Source organism: Anarhichas minor, unplaced genomic scaffold (assembly GCF_050575085.1).
Source record: "Anarhichas minor isolate MPS153535 unplaced genomic scaffold, ASM5057508v1 ptg000073l, whole genome shotgun sequence".
Lineage (NCBI taxonomy): Eukaryota > Metazoa > Chordata > Actinopteri > Perciformes > Anarhichadidae > Anarhichas > Anarhichas minor.
Genome location: NW_027466519.1, coordinates 1,243,342 through 1,262,695, shown reverse-complemented (window position 1 = coordinate 1,262,695; position 19,354 = coordinate 1,243,342). Strand labels below are relative to the sequence as shown.

Genomic DNA, 19,354 nt, shown 5'->3' with positions numbered 1-19,354 from the left:
GCTTTGTTTTTATGCATTTTAGCCATGTTTAACCATACTAATGATCACTCAAGGACAACTATGCATACAGAAAGCACATAAGCTTACTTACGCATACTAATTTGTTTGCTTCCCTTACAAAAGCCCAACCAACTATCTTTGACTATGTATTCCATATAATTATTCATCTTAGATGTATCATATTTTGCAGTATATCAATACATTCCGTATCTGGAATACAATTAAACAAGGGTGCATTGTGTGTGTGTGTATGTGCGTGTGTGTGTGTGTGTGGTGTGTGTGTGTGTGTGTGTGTGTGTGTGTGTGTGTGTGTGTGTGTGTGTGTGTGTGTGTGTGTGTGTGTGTGAGTGTGTGTGTGTGTGCGCGCGAGCGCACATGCATGCTTTGTGGGGACATTATCCCACAGATACATTACGGGGACTTATCTCAAAACATGCCAGAACATGGTCCCCAACCATATTTTAGAATAGGATATGGTTTGGGTAAGTGTTTCAGTGAGGCAAGGGTACAGTACAGTAAGGATAAACCTTTCAGTCAATTACAGTCAACACAATTCCTCACCATCAAGAGAAACATTAAATTAATGAATCTAAATGCGTATGATTGAATTTGTGTTTTCTGCATACCCCTATTTTGTTGGTTCTCCTCATTGTAAACCACTGTGAGGTACATGCCCTGTGTATTTTGAAATCACATTTACTATTAAGAACTTTTATCTCCATGACCAAAGGCTAGGGGGCAGCTGCCTCCTCCAAGGCCCCTCCTTTCCACTTAGCTAATATCAAGTGCTGTGGCACGGTGCCCTGCTCATCTGTTCAGCCTAACATCAAGCCTTCTACCACGTGGGGAAGAGGTTGCACAGCTGAATGGTGGCCAACCTTTTTTCATGTAGATGGATAGCTACACGTCTTGCCATGAAGGTCAGTGCTTTTTCAAACCCATCTCCGCACTGAAATGAACTTTTAAGACTTGATCAGCATAATAGTTTTGTCTGCATACTGCATTGCTATGCTCCAGCATGTGATCCCCGCCAATAGGTCATGCCAGATAATTAAACTGAGAAGCAGAGGGAAATTCAATACACTCTATTACAACTGAGGGCGCCTCGGACTCAAGGGAGACTTTGGTATTCATAGACTGGATATAAAGCTTTTGGAAAGCATCAAGTAGCTCACACTGAAAACACAAGTCGTTGAATGTGTCAGTGTTGACTAACAGTGGTGCCACATCACAGACCAGCATCATGTTAATGTACGGTAGCTGAGTGAGGTCACACTATGATAAATGCTTTAATAACTGCTGATCATTCTCATCAACCCTTAACCGTATTGTATTTTCAATGACTATGAAGCTAATGGCTCAGTCTTTTCATTCATTTGTCTTCATTTCTAAGCAGGATCCTGCAACTTGAAGATGAAAAGGGACACTTGTATTATGGAGTCAGGGATGAGGTCATGTTCAGCAGTATTTAGGAGTTGTGTTACATACAGGCGGAAACCTCTGGTTCTGAAAAGTGAAACCAATGCTGAAGTGCGTTAAACTTGTGTTCCGATTGTATGGAAGTCTATGAGAAAATGACTCTACTTCTCACTTGATTTATCACCTCAGTAAACATTGTAAACAGGAGTTAATTCGTTCAAACAATAGTTCAAAGTCTTTTTCAATAGAGCATGATGTTCATTTACTAAATTATGGTCCCATTTAGAGTAAAATAGACCATAAACAGGGTATGCTTTAGGGCGGGGCTACCTTGTGATTGACAGGTTGCTACCCCAGCGTTGTCCAGTCTGCGAGTTGTACATGTTTTCATCTTAGAACTGACCAAAATGCCTAATAAGTCATTAAAACAGTAGTACACAAATCAATGGGTTACATCACGGTTACTTTGCCCACTTATGGTTCAATATTCTCCATAACACCATAAGGGATTAATTTTGCGTGACCATTTAAAGGGTTTCACAAAGTGCTGAAAAAATAATACTCCACAAATTCAGCATTGGACTCCTGTAACATTGCCAGGCTCACAATGGACCATTTAAAAAAAGGATTAAAATGAATGCAGCCGAACCTAAGATATATATTTTTTATTCCAAACATTCTTCTTGTCAAAATCTGCCACCTACATTACTTTGGTTGGAGATTTAGGTGTGTTATGCTCATAGCAGCTAATGAAGCCTCAAGTCCCTATAGCAAATAGTAATCTTTAAGCTTACTAAGTGACATCACTTGAGGCATTTTATCTGATTATGAGCAGACAATTATTATAATCTCAAACTGTAGCAACTATCCACATGCTTGCACACCTCCGAAGTATTTACATGCAAAGCAGCACACATTTGTTGTTTGTTTTGAATGCTCTAATGAGTCACGTTGAACTTGTTACCTTTTGGATAATATATGAGAACAGTAGGCTTTAGAAAGTCGAGCGTTGGTGTTTTATCTCAACCGGATTAAAGGCCTCAGATGCAATTCATAGTCATCACCTGATAAAATGTCAGTTTATTCACCAGGGAAAGGCCAGACTGACTGGCAGGAGTCTCTTCTCTCATCAACTGCCCAATATTTCTCTTTTTATTCTGTTCACTGACATTAGGTGTAAGCCAATGTAAGTCATTTTTTTGAAAAACAAAAATGGAAGAAACATTGTCGCTTTCTATATTGCTTGTACCACGTGTCTATTTTTTCAGCACCAGCCCATATATCGTCCATCAAGGTGAACCGTCCAACACTGTCACTTTGTCACACCAGACATCAAGAGTGGAGACGATGCTTCGGCTCAAGCTTTGACCAGTGGGAGTAGAAACGAACCCTTCCTTCCTGCCGAATCCACCGGCTTGTGTGGTGGGCAAGTGTTGAATTCAATATGACCTTTTGAAGGAATGTGACCACAGAGAGCTGCCAGAGCCCAGTTTGACAAGTCCGCCGAATGATTCTCTCAACATGCGAGCTCCAACCAGCTCCGTGGACCCTTACCTCAACCTCACTGCCTCACATTCATCAACTCGGAGCCGGGCTCTTGACAACATCACATCTCCACAGTGCAGAGACTTTGGGAACGGTTGTACTTTGGTGCATGTTGAGTTATTTTTAAGTTACGTTAGTGATGTTTTCTATACTTAAGTTACGTTGTTTTTGTTTTACTTAGGTTACGTACTTGTTTTAGCGTTAACCACGTGTTGGAGCGACTGTAGTGGAGCATCATAGTTTGAAGCGCTGGGCTACCCAGTGCGCTAGAAAGTGACTCATCGGGGTCAGATCAAGCACCAGGATGTGACGAGTTGGGATGAGAACATGTTGAGATAATCTGTTTGGCTGTTTGTCTTTAGTTTGTCTGTTTATAAATATTTTTTCTGTAATTTATTCTAAAACCCAAGCCTCAGCTGTATCAGTGGTTTCATTGAGGGTTCCTCTAAGATATCCATTGCATAACATGATTACGCCTCACTTCTCATATTTCCTATTAAATAAAAATAAAAAAATCCTAAAATATTATCTATTTTTTGTGTGTGTGCATTTGTAATGTGTTCAGTCGGGACTTTGTTGTAGGTCCTAAAACAGTCACAGCTGGAACAGTCACAGCTCAGGGCATCTGGAGTCTAAATTTTAATGATGCAAACCTGCCTGGCTGGAAATATTTCCCACAGTAGTTTAGAGAGCAGTGCAAATCAAGACCGAGTCCGGCTGGGATGCATTAATTAAATTTAGTGAATGTGGAACTGCTGATAAAAATAAAATGATTATCGAAAAGGCAATAACTTTAAATGTAACAGTTCTATTAAAAAATACAATTTGATATTATACACTTCACACTTCCCTGATGAAATACCTGTTCACAAATACTCGCATACCGTTTTTTAATTCTAACATATAGGGGTTAGCAGCTCAAGTAGGATCAGTTGAACCAACTGCTGAAAAGCGACCCATCACGCAGAGTTCGCCTCCAGGGAGCAGGTGCTCTCGTGGTGGCCGCCGAGCCACACCAGTTAATTAACACCACTCGAGTGTGTCAAGAGGAGGGAAGAAAAATTGCGGCTCCTAGTTGGTGTCACAGCCCGGCCTGCAAGGCGTGACAAAAGGCAGATGCAGGGGGAATAACAATGGATTCATTTTTAAACCGACATGATAATAAATTACGAGAATTTGAACAAGTATATTGAAAGGCGTAACAGGAGTAGAACCTATTACAACCAGACACGAATGAGTTTGTGCACGCAATCTCAAGATGCAAAGAAATAGAAAATGCAATTGTAAAACAGAATAATAAAACAATCAAGCCGGAGGGTCATTACGCCAGAAATAATGCTTTTTAGACTTAATTCGACTTTAAAACAGATTGAAAGTTTAGCCGTGCGTATTCTGGTAGAGGTCATCGGTTGCCTCTCGGTGAAGTTGATTGCTTTCATTTTATAAGTCGGTGACTGACATGGGGTTCTCCTGGTACGCCGTGTTCCTAAGCACTTATCTTGGTTTACCCCCTAAAGCTCACTTTGATTATCTAACTAAGCGGCATCTGAACCGCTAAATATCTTTTAGATCAGGTGACATTGCTTCTCTGATGTACTACCCCGAAAGAGCGTGGGCATATATATATATATATATATATATATATATAATCCTCTGCCAGCAAATCTGTTCACAAAGCCACTCATAGTGAGCGTGCAGTGTGATTGACGTGATGAGGTTCGCATTGCTGATGAACAGCGGTGACCGTTACAAGAGGAAAACATGCAGAACATCAGAGAGATGGAGAGCAGTTCCCAGTTGGTGTCTGCAAGCCGCCATGTTTCCTTCATCCGTCTTCAAGGCCGGGCTCCTTTTCAATGATGCTAAAAAATAAAAAATTAGCGGCAGCGCTCAAAATAATCCGTCTCCACACAAACTCACGTGACCACAGTCGGGGTCAGTAAACTTCATTCGTATACTTTTATTTTTCTACAAAAATATTTTACATTAGAAAACACACCTTGAAATATACACACAGTCCACTTTGATTTTTGAAGTAACCGTGGGATATCTCAACTCAAATATATCTGTGTCTTTATTTAAATTGTAGGTAAATATATCAGCAAGAATAAATCCGGTTGTATCTCGTGAGGCCTTATAACAACGACACCAGAAGGAGCTTGGGTTGATAGAGGGCGTCGTCCAGCGGTGAGGGGGGGGGGGAAGAAAAAGGCTCTGTGAACTGTAATCTAATCAAAGCAATATGGAATCACAATCTGTCCATATTTATACCAAAGAGTAGCACAAAACCAATACGGCCTCTGATAAATGGCAGGCGATGTTTCTGTACCAGGGTGTAGAATGAACTCTTGGTTGATACATGAGCTGCAGCTCCTTGAGGAGCGTGGGAGTACAGGTAAGAGACATAAGCTGAGATAATAGCGTTAAGCGACACCGAGACACATTTAGACTTTCAGACTTACAGGAGGACGTCCTACTTCTGTCCTACTTCCCCCAGCACAGGGGTGCCCTTCTCTCTTCATGTGGCTGTGGATGGTGTTCACCGGTCTACCTGTTCACAGCCCTGGATGCAATTCATCTAGCTACCTGTCGACATCCCAGCATGCCATTTATTTGTCTTCCTGTCAGCATCCCATGGGGCCGTTCATCTGTTAACATAACTATCAATCTCCACTACCTTTCAGCTGTCTGCCTGGATGCATGCTGGGGTTTCACTCACCCGTCTACAGTAGCTACTGTATATCCCAGATGGCATTCTGTACTCTGGTCTGAGTACTGCAGACAGCTCTGCTCTTCCTGCCAGAGTTGAACTACTTTCTCTAGGGATTGGTGGGCACAAACCCCAGCCACTGTCATAACCTTAACTGTAACCAACTTAAACATAAACATTTATGTTGGTTCCATTGCTGGAGAATGCTGGAAGGCAGTAAGAAGCCTGGCAGGAAGTTCCACTTTCCAGCCACTATTTAAAGAAATAGTTTGACATCATTGGGAAGACACCCGTTTGTGCTTTCATGGCGAGACTTATATGAGAAGATCAATATCATTCTCATATGTGTAAGGTAAATATAAGGCTACAGCCTGGACCTGGTTAGCTTAGCATAAAAAACTGGAAACGGGGAAACTGCTAGTCTATGTCCGAAGGTAACAAAAAGCCTGGTTTGCAGTTTTCCCCCTTTCCAGTCTCAATGCTAAGCTAAGTTGTAGCCTAATATTTCTCTCGGCAAGAAAGGAAACACGCCAAACTATTCCTTTAAGGTAAAAACATGCCTTTGAATGAATTCACCTGTCACCATCTCAGGTCACCATTCAACTGTCTAACATCCCAGGATGCCATTTGTTATCGTTGTAAACTTGTTCTACATGAAAAAAAGCGATTCTTATGGCTGCTGTTGGAATACTGCTGTATTTCGTGTGAACATATTTCAGCACAGCCACACTCAAGTATAGCGTACTCCCAAAAATTGATACAGTTCAGCCATTCAAGAAGAAACCGAGCGATATATAACTTATGGTTCTGTGTAACTCAATTTGTGAAGCACGGCACTAGCATTGTGGACGCCCACTAGATACATCCTAGCATGATAATATGATAACTGCATGTACTACCCCATACAGCAAGGCGCTTTTAAAATGACCATCGAATGGGCATGTGAAATAAATAACAGCAAAAATAATAGCGAAAAAACATACCAATTGATATTTATATGAACAAAATGTTCCCGTTTGTATTTAGTCCGAGTGTCCGCTGGCCCTCCGTCGATGCGTCTCTGTCTCTGCACCCGGCTTGAGAAGTCTGTCCCGTGCTTTGGCATCATAGCGGTTCTGAGCGGAGGGCCAGCGAGAGCGTCCAGAGAGGTGGCAGCAGCCACAGGGGGGAGAGGGAGGGGCGCGCTCCGAAAGGCGAAGCGGTGTCAGAGGTGCAGGAGCACACCTCGTATCCGTTCTCCGCGTGGTCCGGCTGATGGTGCACGTTGACTCTCGTCTCTGTGCTTTTGGGCTCCGCGTCCGGAGAGTCCGACTGCATCTCGGTGCACAGCAGCCAGTCTTTTGCGATGAGGCGGGGGTATCCGGCCTCCGCCTCCATGTCGCTGCTCGGCACTCGCCAGTACTCCTTCCCCTTGAAGAAATAGGATGAGCCTTCAGAGAGAGAGAGAGAGAGAGAGAGAGAGAGAGAGAGAGAGAGAGAGAGAGAGAGAGAGAGAGAGAGAGAGACAGATGGTTGGTATTATGTATGTTTTGTAATACTAGAACAACATATAGGTCAGAATAAAATGCTAATTTATCACTCATGAGAGCAATAAGGATGCACTCAGCATTATTCTCATCCTTTCAGTGTATTTCTTATCCATCTCTTAAACCCGGGATTTTCTTACAGGCCTGTCTCTTTTCACTCACTGATCACCATGAGTTGTCACCACGTCTGCTTCGCTTCTCTCTCCTCCTCCCTCTATCGCACTGTTCTCGCTTCATCCCCGGCTTGTGTGGAAGCAGCCTAAAGGCAGATAAATGCTTTGATGTGGCTCCAGGTCCCTGGCCCTAAAGGTGCGCGTATATGTTCATTTGCTTATATACTGTATATATACACATACTGCTCCCACACACATCAAAGAGCTTGGATCAGGACCTCTACAGCTGGTGAAAGCCAAGAGACAACACAGACCTCTCAACACCTGACAGGGGAAAAGAGCTTCCACATATCCAGCTGGGAGTTCCTGCCGGGCAAAGTGGTGATGGTTGCTTGTTACCATTGAGAGTAGCCTGAAATAAGCACCCAGTACCTGCTTCTAATTAGCTGTTTTTTGTACCGGTTTTGAACATCCACAAGTGCTTTATCAAAGCCTAATCTGCAGGTGGAGGCATTCCTTATAGGGGATTTGCCTGGTAAAGGCCACCGGAACAATGCCAGTTAAAGTAAACATTATTAATCCAAAAGGGAAGGCAATATGTCTTCAGCATCTGACCTATTGTAATTGCTTGGGAACAGCAGGCAACCTTCCTCCAGCACCCGGGGACCAAAAGCCCTCGTCCAGTCAAAGGAAATGCCAGAACCAAGCTGATATAATAGTTTTAAAGTGTTCAGAATTATCAAAACGTATGATATTCGCTCTGTTTCCAGGAACACAATATAATGAAAACTTTAGCCCGTAAACTTAGACGTATTTTAGAACATACATATTTTTAACCCTTTCAGTCTCAGGCCAAAATCTGGATTTCCTCATTATTCCATTTATGTGATGCGATTACAACCAAGCATGAGAGCTCATATTGCTCTTAAGGTCCAAATATAATACGTTGATTGACACCATGACCAAATTGGTTCATGTGCTGGTCTCGCTTAAACAGTGGACCTAATGCCGGCATTGTAAAGGGAAATAATAGGGTTAAAGTGACTTTATACAGAATATATGCAATTTATCCTAATATGACGAAATGTGGTCATGTTCAAAGCAATGCAAAAGTACGTCTTTGATGTGGATATGGCCTTAGGTTCCATTACGGTTAATATCATTTCAATAAAGAGTATAAAGCTTCTTATACTTTCCGCAAGGACGGTATTTCGTACAGTTCTCAATTTTAACAGCTGCCTTATTGGTTAACTTCATATTTTGTGAGTCATTGAGTCTTACATTATTATCCTCCACGTCCTCCCTATGCTGCACAGTGATTAAGTCAAGTTAGGAAGCAGGCTCTCAGTTTCTACCTATTTAGCCGCGGAGGTTAAATCTCAGTGAGTTTCACTAATTAGCGTTTGAGACGCATTAAGGAAAATAGGTTGTGAATGTTACGTACACTATCAAAATACAATTAAAAAGAAAAAGGGTCACTCCATACAAGATAGTTGTCCATTTTCATTCTCTTTTTTTTTGTTATTATCGCAATTCATTTTTTCATTATAATGGCTTATGTCATCCTAATGCCACACATGATTACACGGCGCCTGCTGCGAGCTCACTAAACACGCATACACAGATTCTTCTTTTACTCTCACGTGTAGTGCTCGGCTTTTATAGAAGCCACTATAGACATTTCATAGCAGGTAAAAGAGCAGAATAGTTTACAGGCACAGATGCAGAGTCCATAAAGATTACTGACATGGCAGATTCAGGCGTGACATGCTCCAATAATGATCACATTACCCCACCTCCTGCTATAAAGCTACCCAGAGGAGCTAGGTAGCTTTATGTAGGAGGTTTTAAGAGGCAGGTGAGGGAGAGAGATAGGAAGGGAGGACCACACACACACACACACACACACACACACACACACACACACACACACACACACACACACACACACACACACACACACACACACACACACAAAATACTGTATATACATGCTGGACTTCTCCACGAAGATCATTTTATTCAAAATGTAAATTTACTAAAACAACACTTTAAAAAATTGAATCAGTAACAGTACTTCATATGTATTGCTTCCATTAGGTCACATATTGACTCACACAACACCAGAGAAAGATTTGTATTCTTTACGCTGCCGTTAGAACACTCAAAGTGAACAATTGAGCGTCGACTTCTCCGAGACACAGTTACTTTACTGGGTCAGTGGCTGACCGTATGTCATAAAAGCCAATTTGCGGCAGTTAGCGGAGAATAATACTTGTGTCGTCCATCTGCCGCTGCCACTTCTTCCCTGATGCGTTTCAGAAAATTTCACAATCATTTTCTGGAAGCGGTTTAATTATACATGAACAGAAGGCAAGCGCCCGTGCTGCCACAGTGAAACATTTGTCGCCCGCGATCACTCAGCGACAACAAACAAGTAGGACGCTCTCAGGAAGACGGCGGCCTTTGCTTGCGGTCCCCGAGAGCCCACACTCGGCTCCAATGCTCACACGTTTAAGTTTAACAAGCAGCTCGGGCTGAATGTGGAGATAAGCAGAGACGACTTTGGGAGCCTGATAAAACACCTGTTATTCCCAGGGTAGCTAGGAAGCAGTGGACGCGCCATTGTGGAGAAATGCCAAAGCCGAGGGCCGCATAATGAGGAGAAAAGCGGCGATTTGAAACTCGGTCACTTGTTCGTGCGCACTTAAAACAAAGGACTACATGGTTGTATGATTTGCATGATTAAAGTGGTGCCCGTGGATGCACATTTACAGTGTTATCTGGACCTAATATTGACTGTGGGAGCGTTTTATGACTCATGAAATGTATTTACACATCCTCAAACTAGAATATTCACAACAAAAAAAGGCCCGCTGCGCAGGAAAACCGGCTTGATGTGAACTGCGAACAAACAGTAAAGTTGTGAAACCAAAACAATGTGCTGAAAGATGCTAAAATGTTCCGTAGAACTGATGGGGAACTGCAGAGTCTGGTCATGTTTGTCACTAACAGCGGCACCTTTCACATTAAGAGTTGTCATCCATTGTTGATATAAAAAAAAACTTGCAAATAAATGTATTTGTGGGGAAAATGATAATTCATGCTATAAGTAACATAATACATTTGCTCAGTCATGGGATGGTTACACAATTCAAGACCGACACAAGTAGTGTGGGTCAAATTAAAGTAGCGGTAAACACATTTTGTAGACTCGACCTGCGAAGAAAGGGAAAGTAAAGCTAAACTAATAACTAACACAATGGCTGCAGCGAGGTAACGGATGCTGAGGCGGAGTGCGAGGGCTGATTCAATGAAGCTGTACGCCAGAGGGCAGTGTGTGAAATGCAATGCTGCCCAAGAAACGGGGTAAAAGCGGCGGTTTTCTTTCATTGCCTCCTTTCTTCCTCTGGTGCGCTGGACCGCAAAACTCAGCTTCTCAAATGACAGACTTCTGTTTTATCTGGCAGCAGGAAAAAGGCTGATTTGCATCAGATGATGGATCTGTAGAACCCGATCAGGGTCGACTGGGATACATCGATTGCCCTGCAGGTTAATGCTGGAGGAGCATCCTCAGTTAGACTTTCTTGCTAATCCAGTTTTGTAATCCCACTTTAGTGTTTTGACCGACTCACTGAGCTAGCGGAGGCAGCATGGATTAATAAGGGGGAAGACCGGCTGGTGGATTGATTCGGCACTCCGCTGTGTTTGCAGTGTGTAGGTCAAGGCTGTTTGTTGGCAGGCCCAGCTGCCAGTTTTTCAACCTCTTTCTGGTAGACCGACTCGGTGTCTGTAATCTAAAAAGTTTGTTCTCTGGAAACATGGGCCCTGAAGGCAAACGTACATTTTCCATAACCACGGCTCGCTTTTTATGAGTCACTGGTTATCCGTTATCGAGTATGTACACATCGTCTTTGCCAAGAGCTTACAGCATGCGAGTTTGTGTGTGTTTGAGTGTGCAGTTTGTGTACAGGCTTTACTTGCTTGATGAAATACCGCACCGATTCTCTTACTTGTTAAGAATGATACAAATGATCATTCGCTTCCAACCAATACCGTGCTACAGGTATTAGTATAGATATGAATATATATACATGTGTGCTCAGGTAAGCTAAGCTAATTGTTTGTAGTCTTTAGAAGCAGAGGTTACAGCTGCAGGCCTGAATAACGTTCACTTCTGCCAGATTCCACACGCTGGCAGATTCCATACTTCTGCCAAAAACTGTTTTATTGAGCATATTTGTCACATAAAAGTGACGAAATGTTTCCCTAACTTTTCACAGTTCCTTTTTAGAGCCACATGTGACTTTAAAAACCTGTGTCTCCATTTTCACAGGTCTACCACTGATGGGGAAGTTTTTTGTTTTTAGTTGTGTTTCCATGTTGCTATTTAGGCAGACAGCATAAAGATGAGAGGAGCGAGAATCCCAAAACATTCACCTTTTGACTTGCAATGAACTTTATTTAAATACAATTTGTCCTTTCCAATACAATTTATTTCAGGTAAAAGGACAGCGTGCTGGGATGCTTTCTTCTCTTGCTTATGAATATTTCCTCCTATGCACTTGTCCACAAGAAATTGAAGGTGTGCGTGATCCGTCACAGCCAAGAGAATATAAAAGACGAAAATGAAAGCGCTCTGTGGCATTCATTGACTGAATCTTCTCATGAAAGTACATCCAGCACATAACCAACCCAGCTGGAGTAAAGAAAAAGTGTTGATTTTTAAGGTTACTCACCATCAGACCACCGCATGGCGTCGTCCAGTTGTGGCGGCAGCCCCTTCCAGAGCGTGCTGTCTTTAGGGTAGCCCTGGTCCATACGTCTCAGGTGGTCGTCGTAGCGCCAGTAGTGGCTGTCCTTGAAGAAGTAGGTTTTCTCGTTGTGTAACCAAACAAAGGCTGCATCCACTGCTTCCAGGGGCAGGCCGAAGTCACTGATTGGACGAGGGTAGCCCTCCTCCACGTTATTGTCTTTAAATACCCAGTACTTTAGACCTGAAGGGGATGGACACAGTGGTCACAATTAAAGGGAGAAACACCGCCTTTATAGTTTGGAATACATCCACCCAATTACTATCGAAACGTTTAGAATTAAATCCGTCAATTGTGCCTGATGTGGAGTACCAAGAATGCAAAAGTGATCTCGTCAGTCAACAACGCTCACACAGACAAAGTTACGATCAGATAGAGATATTTACCTTTGAAGAAGACTATTTTGTGGTCCCCAGGCCTCTCATATACAGCATCCACACTGTCCAGATTGGTTGGGAGGCCCCTCCAGAAGCGATGGATCTGAGCCGGACGCAGAGACACCAGGTGCTTCTCTCTCGTTAGTCGCCAGAAGTACTTCCCTATGGACAAACAGGAACAGGTTAGAGCTCGAAACGTCTTCACAATATCCTGTAGGAGTTTATCCCAAGAGAAGCCATGTTTAGATAGGACGCTGTGCTGCGTCTGCTATAATCACATTACAGATTCCTTCCCCTAATAGACAAGCTAAAGCTATATATTTCTTTGGCTCTTATCTGTGGAAAAGAGTGCTGCGAAATAAGGCAGTTGGGCTTGTGTTTAGGGGGATAAGTGTACTTAATTAGCAAGAAGCAAAACTTTAGCCAATTCACATCACATAGTGTTGTGTTTCAAGAAGTCATTTTCAACATGACAACTGTTTGTTTAGCCTGCAGAATATGTGAGGAGTGTGAGCCTGTGATACGGGCCCTGGGAGCCACACATGACTTGGCTTCCTATCGACCGCTGGAGCCTCCATTCTGCCCAGCCCCCTTTGTCCCTTACTCTTTCACTTTATCTCCTCTCCATTCCTTTTTTTTTTCTCCCCACTCTTCTCTCTCACTGTCGCTCTCTGTTTAACCGTCCGTCTCTCTCGTTCACTCTCTCCTTTCAGGCTTGAATACCTTTGAAGAAGAAGGCCTCCCCTCGTATTTGGGCCACGGCATCGAAATGACTGGTGCATCTGTCCGGGGCATCTCGGGCCAACCTGAGAGACACAAGTTGGAGGAAAGAAAAGTTGTATTTTGTTCGAAGTCGAGGCTACATACATACATACATCTTTACATAAAATAATCTCACTTGTTGAAAAGCATGCAGCTCACACACACAAAAAAAAGGCCGAAACCAGTTAAAACCGTTTGCAATAAAAGAAAACAACTATGTGATAATTGCACCTTCCTACTGAGAGAGAGTGAATGGGTTTCCTTTCATTAAACAGGTTAAACAAGGTGAAAAAAGCTGGGTGAAATGCTACCACACTGACACGCTGAGGTCCCCCAGTGCATTTATCCTCTGGGCTAATAAGTGATTTAAAACACTGACGTGGCCGGCCTGGCAATGATGAAGCCATTAGCACCACAGGGCTGCCTCTGTGAGTGGGAGGCCGACGGCCCTCGCGTTATCAACAAAGATCTCCATTCAGAGCTCTATTAACGCAGCACCGCTGCCTAGTGGTCAGCGTTCGTGACCCTTGTCAAGCATAATCCAGCTTCTCCACGCATCAGGCCCGGATATGGAGGTGGTGAAAAAATGAGTAATGAGGGCAGTGGAAGGCCGGTTAGCGAGGGTTGTATAAGTGTGTTTGGTTTGGAACCGCTGCGTGAGTGTGAGTGTACGCATGGAGGTCAGCAAGCATCGGGGGTTGTTGTCAGCATAGCTGGAAACGCAGTTCGATCACTCCCTCAGGAAGCTGCCCTCTCTTGATCCTATTAATACAAGAGACCGCCTGAGTACAGTTAACACACTTTGCAACTCGCAAAGCCACCAGCCTCTGTTTATGCTTCACAATAATTAATGTATCAAGATCTATAAGGTTAGCGCTAGGATGACAAAAATGCACTATGCTGGATAGGGATGGATGCGTCTATTTTCTGTACATTATAACGGTATTCAGACGCACACAAGCCAAAGTCCCAGCGATATATAAAGATGGTAGTAAAAAGACAACAGGAGGGATACTGTAGCATGACGGCCTGGCTCCTGATGTGAGATAGTAGACAAAGAGACTCAATCCAGGTCATCACTCAAAATTCATTGACGGTTCATGCGGCGCGTAGTGCGACAGACACTGCTGTGCATTCAGGGCGGGTCTGTTGGTCAGTACGAGCTTTTTGTCCAGAGTGAGATATCGTTAAAGCCACTGAACGCATTGTAATAGAATTTTGTATTGACATTAATGGTCCTTGGCTTTGTGATTCCTTCTGTTTTTTGATGAACCCATCACCTTTCCAACAGTGCCACCTTCACGTCAAGGCTTTCAACTGGAACGTAAAAGAAATGGTCCACAGAGGAGGAGCCCGGTGGTAGTCTCGCATAGCCAGACGTATCTCCACAGCGCCGTGTGAGCTCTAGAAGAGAGGTCTGGCTCCACACATTGTCATTCTGGTATAGGGGGAGCAAACGATCTGGCTTGTTTGCATGTTCTTAAACCAATCACAATGGCCTTGGGCAGCGCTAAGCACAGGATGCAGCGACAATGCCCTTGGGAAATAGATAGCACAGCACCGCGTTAGATAGGAGGCCAATGGCAGGCTTATACCCACAGTCGAGTGAGACTACACCTGTGTGGTGATCTTTTTGATTCATCACCAACCTGTACATGTCCACTAATCATATTTATGCTCCCTCAAGTAATTACTACTTTACGTAATTATTATCTCTCTCTTTAACGGGCGGATGGATGTTTGGGTTGTCAAACATCAGCGTTATTTGTGTTGCACTCAAAGCACAGCAGATCTGCTACTTACAGGAAGGTGGATCTGTTTTCGGGAAGGTCCAGCAGGACAGGAGGTTCAGCCGTCTGGGACGAGCTGCTTGGTCTGTTTGTGTGGGACACCGAGTCTCTGACACCTATGGGTGACACGTGATTAAGGAAGGATCAAATGAACACTCAAAAGACAAGGCACTACATTGACAGTGGGCTCTGGGAGCAATTCATCTATTCATCCCAAAGCCAACCAATAGACATTTTGCTAATTTTGATTTGTTGGCTCAGTTCCTCTACTCTTCCGCATGATTCCGCATTTATCGTATTTGCACCACAGTATAACATGAAATAAACAGTATGAGATGCTTATTCTTAGTATACCAGCATTATTTACTGCATTTCCTTCTCATCTTCATGATCATTAGTCTCTCCCCCGCACACTGCTACTCTCCATGTCAGTCAACGGTGTGATAAGGTCATATCCCATAAAGAGGTCCAATTAACTCAATCCATGCTTTCATTAATCAATACCCTTGCTCCACGGGGCAATTGCTCCTTTTTCTCTCTGTCTCACACACACACACACACACACACACACACACACACACACACACACACACACACACACACACACACACACACACACACACACACACACACACGGTGCAGTGGATGGATGTTCCGTCGTACCGTAGAGCTGCCAGACGCGGACCTTGTCTTCGTAGGGTAGGTCGTATTTCAGCGGGTCGCCTACAGGACCCTGGTAGTACGGCCTCATGATGGACTCTATGGCTGAGGTGTGGACCAGGCCGATGGCGTGACCAAACTCGTGGACCGCAACCGCAAACAGATCCATCCCATGAGAGTCTGAAAGGAGAGAGAGAGAGACAGACACTGAAATCATCATCGTGGCTTCTTTACGATATGTTTTTACACATCTTATATATCGACAAGCGGGACTGCTTAGATCATGAATAAGTCAACATTTTTAAACTCACGTCAAAACTGCTATTTAAAGAGGTTATCGGGTGCCTTTCATCTGGGGTTATGGTTATCTTTAAGTTATCATTGTCTGTGTTGTTATTTATGTGTTTTCCTGTTCATCTATATGTAAATGTAAATGCTATGGAATTGGAATAAATCAGGAGGATACGCATCCTTCAATTTTGAATGCCCCCCTGCCCCCCGATCTTTAAAACTGGAGTTATTTAGGTGCAGTCAATACAACCGCAGACGCAGCTACAGAATGCTGCCCACAGCATATTTTTCATCCCTATAATTGCGCCCTCAAAATCCTAGACACAGCTCCTCTTTCCTCGCTCTCAAGATTTCAAAATGAATCGACACCAGCGAGAGAACACAACAGGCAGAGAAGCAAGATATGCAAATATTGGTAAATGATATGATGATCAAAGATATCACGAAAAACATGAGACTTTTACTTAAACCGCAACCATCTCAGCGTCACCTTCACAGAGATCACCTTGCTGCTTGTGACTTTTTGCAGAACCAATACGACCCCTGTTTGCATGTTTATCCCTTTTTTTATGAGTGAACTCCATAGGTTGAAAGTTAAGAGCCGTGACAGACAGCTCCGGTGGCTGTCAGTGCTGTTGGGCATGTGGTGTAGTGAGATAACTATGGTAATACCGCCTGAGCCGCTGGGCTGCCAATCAAAAACCTGAGTGCGGAAAGACACCTAAAGAGGCTGCAGGCTGTTAAAGCACATTTCCCCCGATGTTCCAACTAAAGAAGAAAAGGCAAAGCCTCCAGAAAACTCCTTGTCTGGCTCTGCTAAGCAAGACAAAAACCTGTGGTTTAGAGAGTTAGATTTGACAAAAATGTGAGAGCTAGCGTATCAAGCCAAGCTAGCTTAGAGTTCCTCGGTGGCTAGGCTGAAGTCTCTGCATTCGGTTAACCTAACGTTGGCCTCGGCTTGGGAACATCTCGGTGCCTCGCTCTGTCAGAAGACAAAAGGACAATTGGAGCCGCGCACTTGTTACTTACAACACCTGGGACATTCCAAAAGCCAAATGCCAACTGTAATCTACAGGAGCACATGGAACGGAGAGGGAAGGTGGATAAAAGGACGGATCGAGGGGGGGGGGGGGGAGAGAAGAGGGACTCGGAACAAAGTAGGTACCATGTCATCGTATTTACGGTCCGTCTGAGGTTGACAGATAAAAATCCTAATGCCTGCGGACAAAGTCAGAGCGTAGAGATTTGGGGCGGATGAACGAGGCTCATCGAGTGAGACATCCGTGGCAGAAAGAGAGAGAGAGAGAGAGAGAGAGAGAGAGAGAGAGGGCAGGAAAGAAAGGGAGAAAGAGAGGTTCAGAGTAAACTGTTTTTACTGCATGATCAGTAACATCTTCTTAAGACGCACAGTAGCTACAATAAATTCAGCGGTACCTCTGCATTGGCTGTATAGCGTGATGTATCCGGAATGCTGCAAACATAGCCTGCAGCATTTAACTAAACCTTTAATAAGGACGGTGTAGCATACGGTAGATGGAAAGAAGTACAAGCACAACTATCCGCTATCCTTTTCAGTACTGTCACCGTTCATCACCTCGTGCCACTCAAGAATTAATATTTCTACGCGGGTCATTTGATTTCCTACGTTTGAATCATAGCTCTGGAAATATGTTGGATTTCAATCATTTAAAAGATGAAACAAAGCCTGATATGAGTCGAGCGCAGTCACGGCAAAGTCAAATGTTGTGCACTCTTGCGACGCGATGTGAGAGATGGCAGCTTAAACTGACGGAGAACATTTTAGAATGAATTAAACCTGAGACAAACATTGATTCTAAGAGTTTAACATAGTGCAAATGGCCGAGGATAAACATTAAGCGCGTCTCGATTTTAATGGGACAATTGTTCAAGCAGAAGAACTGCTGTAGCGGTCAATCGTTTTTGTGAGACTGAAATTACTTCCCATGCTCCCTAAAAATCAATTCTGGTAACATCTGCGGCTACAGTTGAACCACATATTTCTTACCTGCATTTCTTTTTTTTTTTTTTTGCCTTAGAGTGAGGATGCTATAACCAGTACATACACTAGATTATTAGGAAGTACAGTGAATGCCGAATTGTATGCCATGCTCCAGTGCAGCTCAGGAAATATATATAAAAAAGTGTCCAGAGAAATGAAAATTAGACCTTTATCAAAGTCTATTGATCCGTCTAGGCTCCAAGAAACGAAAATTGGAATTAAATCTCACTCATATGTTGAGGAGTTATGGTACCTTACAGTTACAATCTCCAAGAGCTCCCTTTCGCCCTCTTTGGCAGCATTCAGGGCGATAAGAGGGAACTGCAGATGTGTTTCTGGATCTCACTTCCTTGCTGCCACTGCCAAATGCTTGTTCATGGGGAAATGTTGGGTCATTGTAAATTAAATAGCATGGTTTAGACCTGCTCTATATAAAAACTCCAATAACACTATGTAATGGCGGCCCTGTTTCCAAATGACCTCAATCGTATTTTTGGCATTCCTGTCCTACTGCTGTATCCACTGGGAGATCAGCAGATAGTATCCCCCATGCCAGTGTATCGGCCATTTAATAAATGTAACTTTACCCTCTAAGCTAGCTTGTATGTGTTTGGAGATACTTCCCCTCTCTGTGATTTTAGCCTGCCTCAGTATAAGTGGATACAAAGAGCTATTCTGTTGTGTCGAAAATTAATTAAGAGCAATGGAAGTCTGCATCGACTCCTTTTGTGAATTTAGTGGGTTGACGGCTCTAGAATTAATGAATACATTTTCAGAAATGTGAAATCAATACTAAAATGCATCGAGTGTTTCCTCGAGGTCAGGTGTTAAATACATTGCCTTCCTCATGAAACATCTGCAAAAAACATCGACTGTACACTCACTGCCCAGCGCCAAGCAGCACTCTGACAGAGTTAGCGACTATCATGGTGGAGAATTTAGCTGAGAGGGAGAGTGAGAGGGAGGGAGAGGGAGGGAGATGAACAGAAAAGAGCATTCTTAGTGCTTAATGCTTTTAAATACCGCATTGCTTTAGAGTTGATTGGAGAGCTATTAGCCTTTATATATTTTCATGAAGGACCTTGGTCTTGAGGTAAGTCCCTAAAGGTGTTTGAATAGACAGACTCAGAGTAAGACTATGACAAAGATCACAAGGGCAAACCTTCAAGCAGGGGATCAATATCTTGCTTTTGTAGCATACAACTAACGGTGTCTCTATTGTACTGTCAATATCTAAACTCGCATAAACCCTAATCTTGTTCTAAAAGAATGTTACAAAACCAAAGGCAGCAGTATACAGTGGCAGCGTGTTTTTACTGGCATCGAT

General features: G+C 43.4%; 1 protein-coding gene across 1 annotated transcript in view; it reads right to left on the bottom strand.

Moving 5' to 3' along the window:
• Window positions 1-6,778: 6,778 nt before the first annotated feature.
• mmp17a (matrix metallopeptidase 17a) overlaps window positions 6,779-19,354 on the bottom strand; it is a 57,422-nt gene continuing 44,846 nt past the window's right edge. The window contains exons 5-10 of the mRNA XM_076079836.1: window positions 15,720-15,896; window positions 15,070-15,172; window positions 13,228-13,310; window positions 12,514-12,666; window positions 12,053-12,310; window positions 6,779-7,104 (exon numbers count right to left, since the gene is read on the bottom strand). Coding sequence (XP_075935951.1) covers window positions 6,779-7,104; window positions 12,053-12,310; window positions 12,514-12,666; window positions 13,228-13,310; window positions 15,070-15,172; window positions 15,720-15,896 — 1,100 coding nt within the window. The remainder of the gene's footprint in view (window positions 7,105-12,052; window positions 12,311-12,513; window positions 12,667-13,227; window positions 13,311-15,069; window positions 15,173-15,719; window positions 15,897-19,354) is intronic.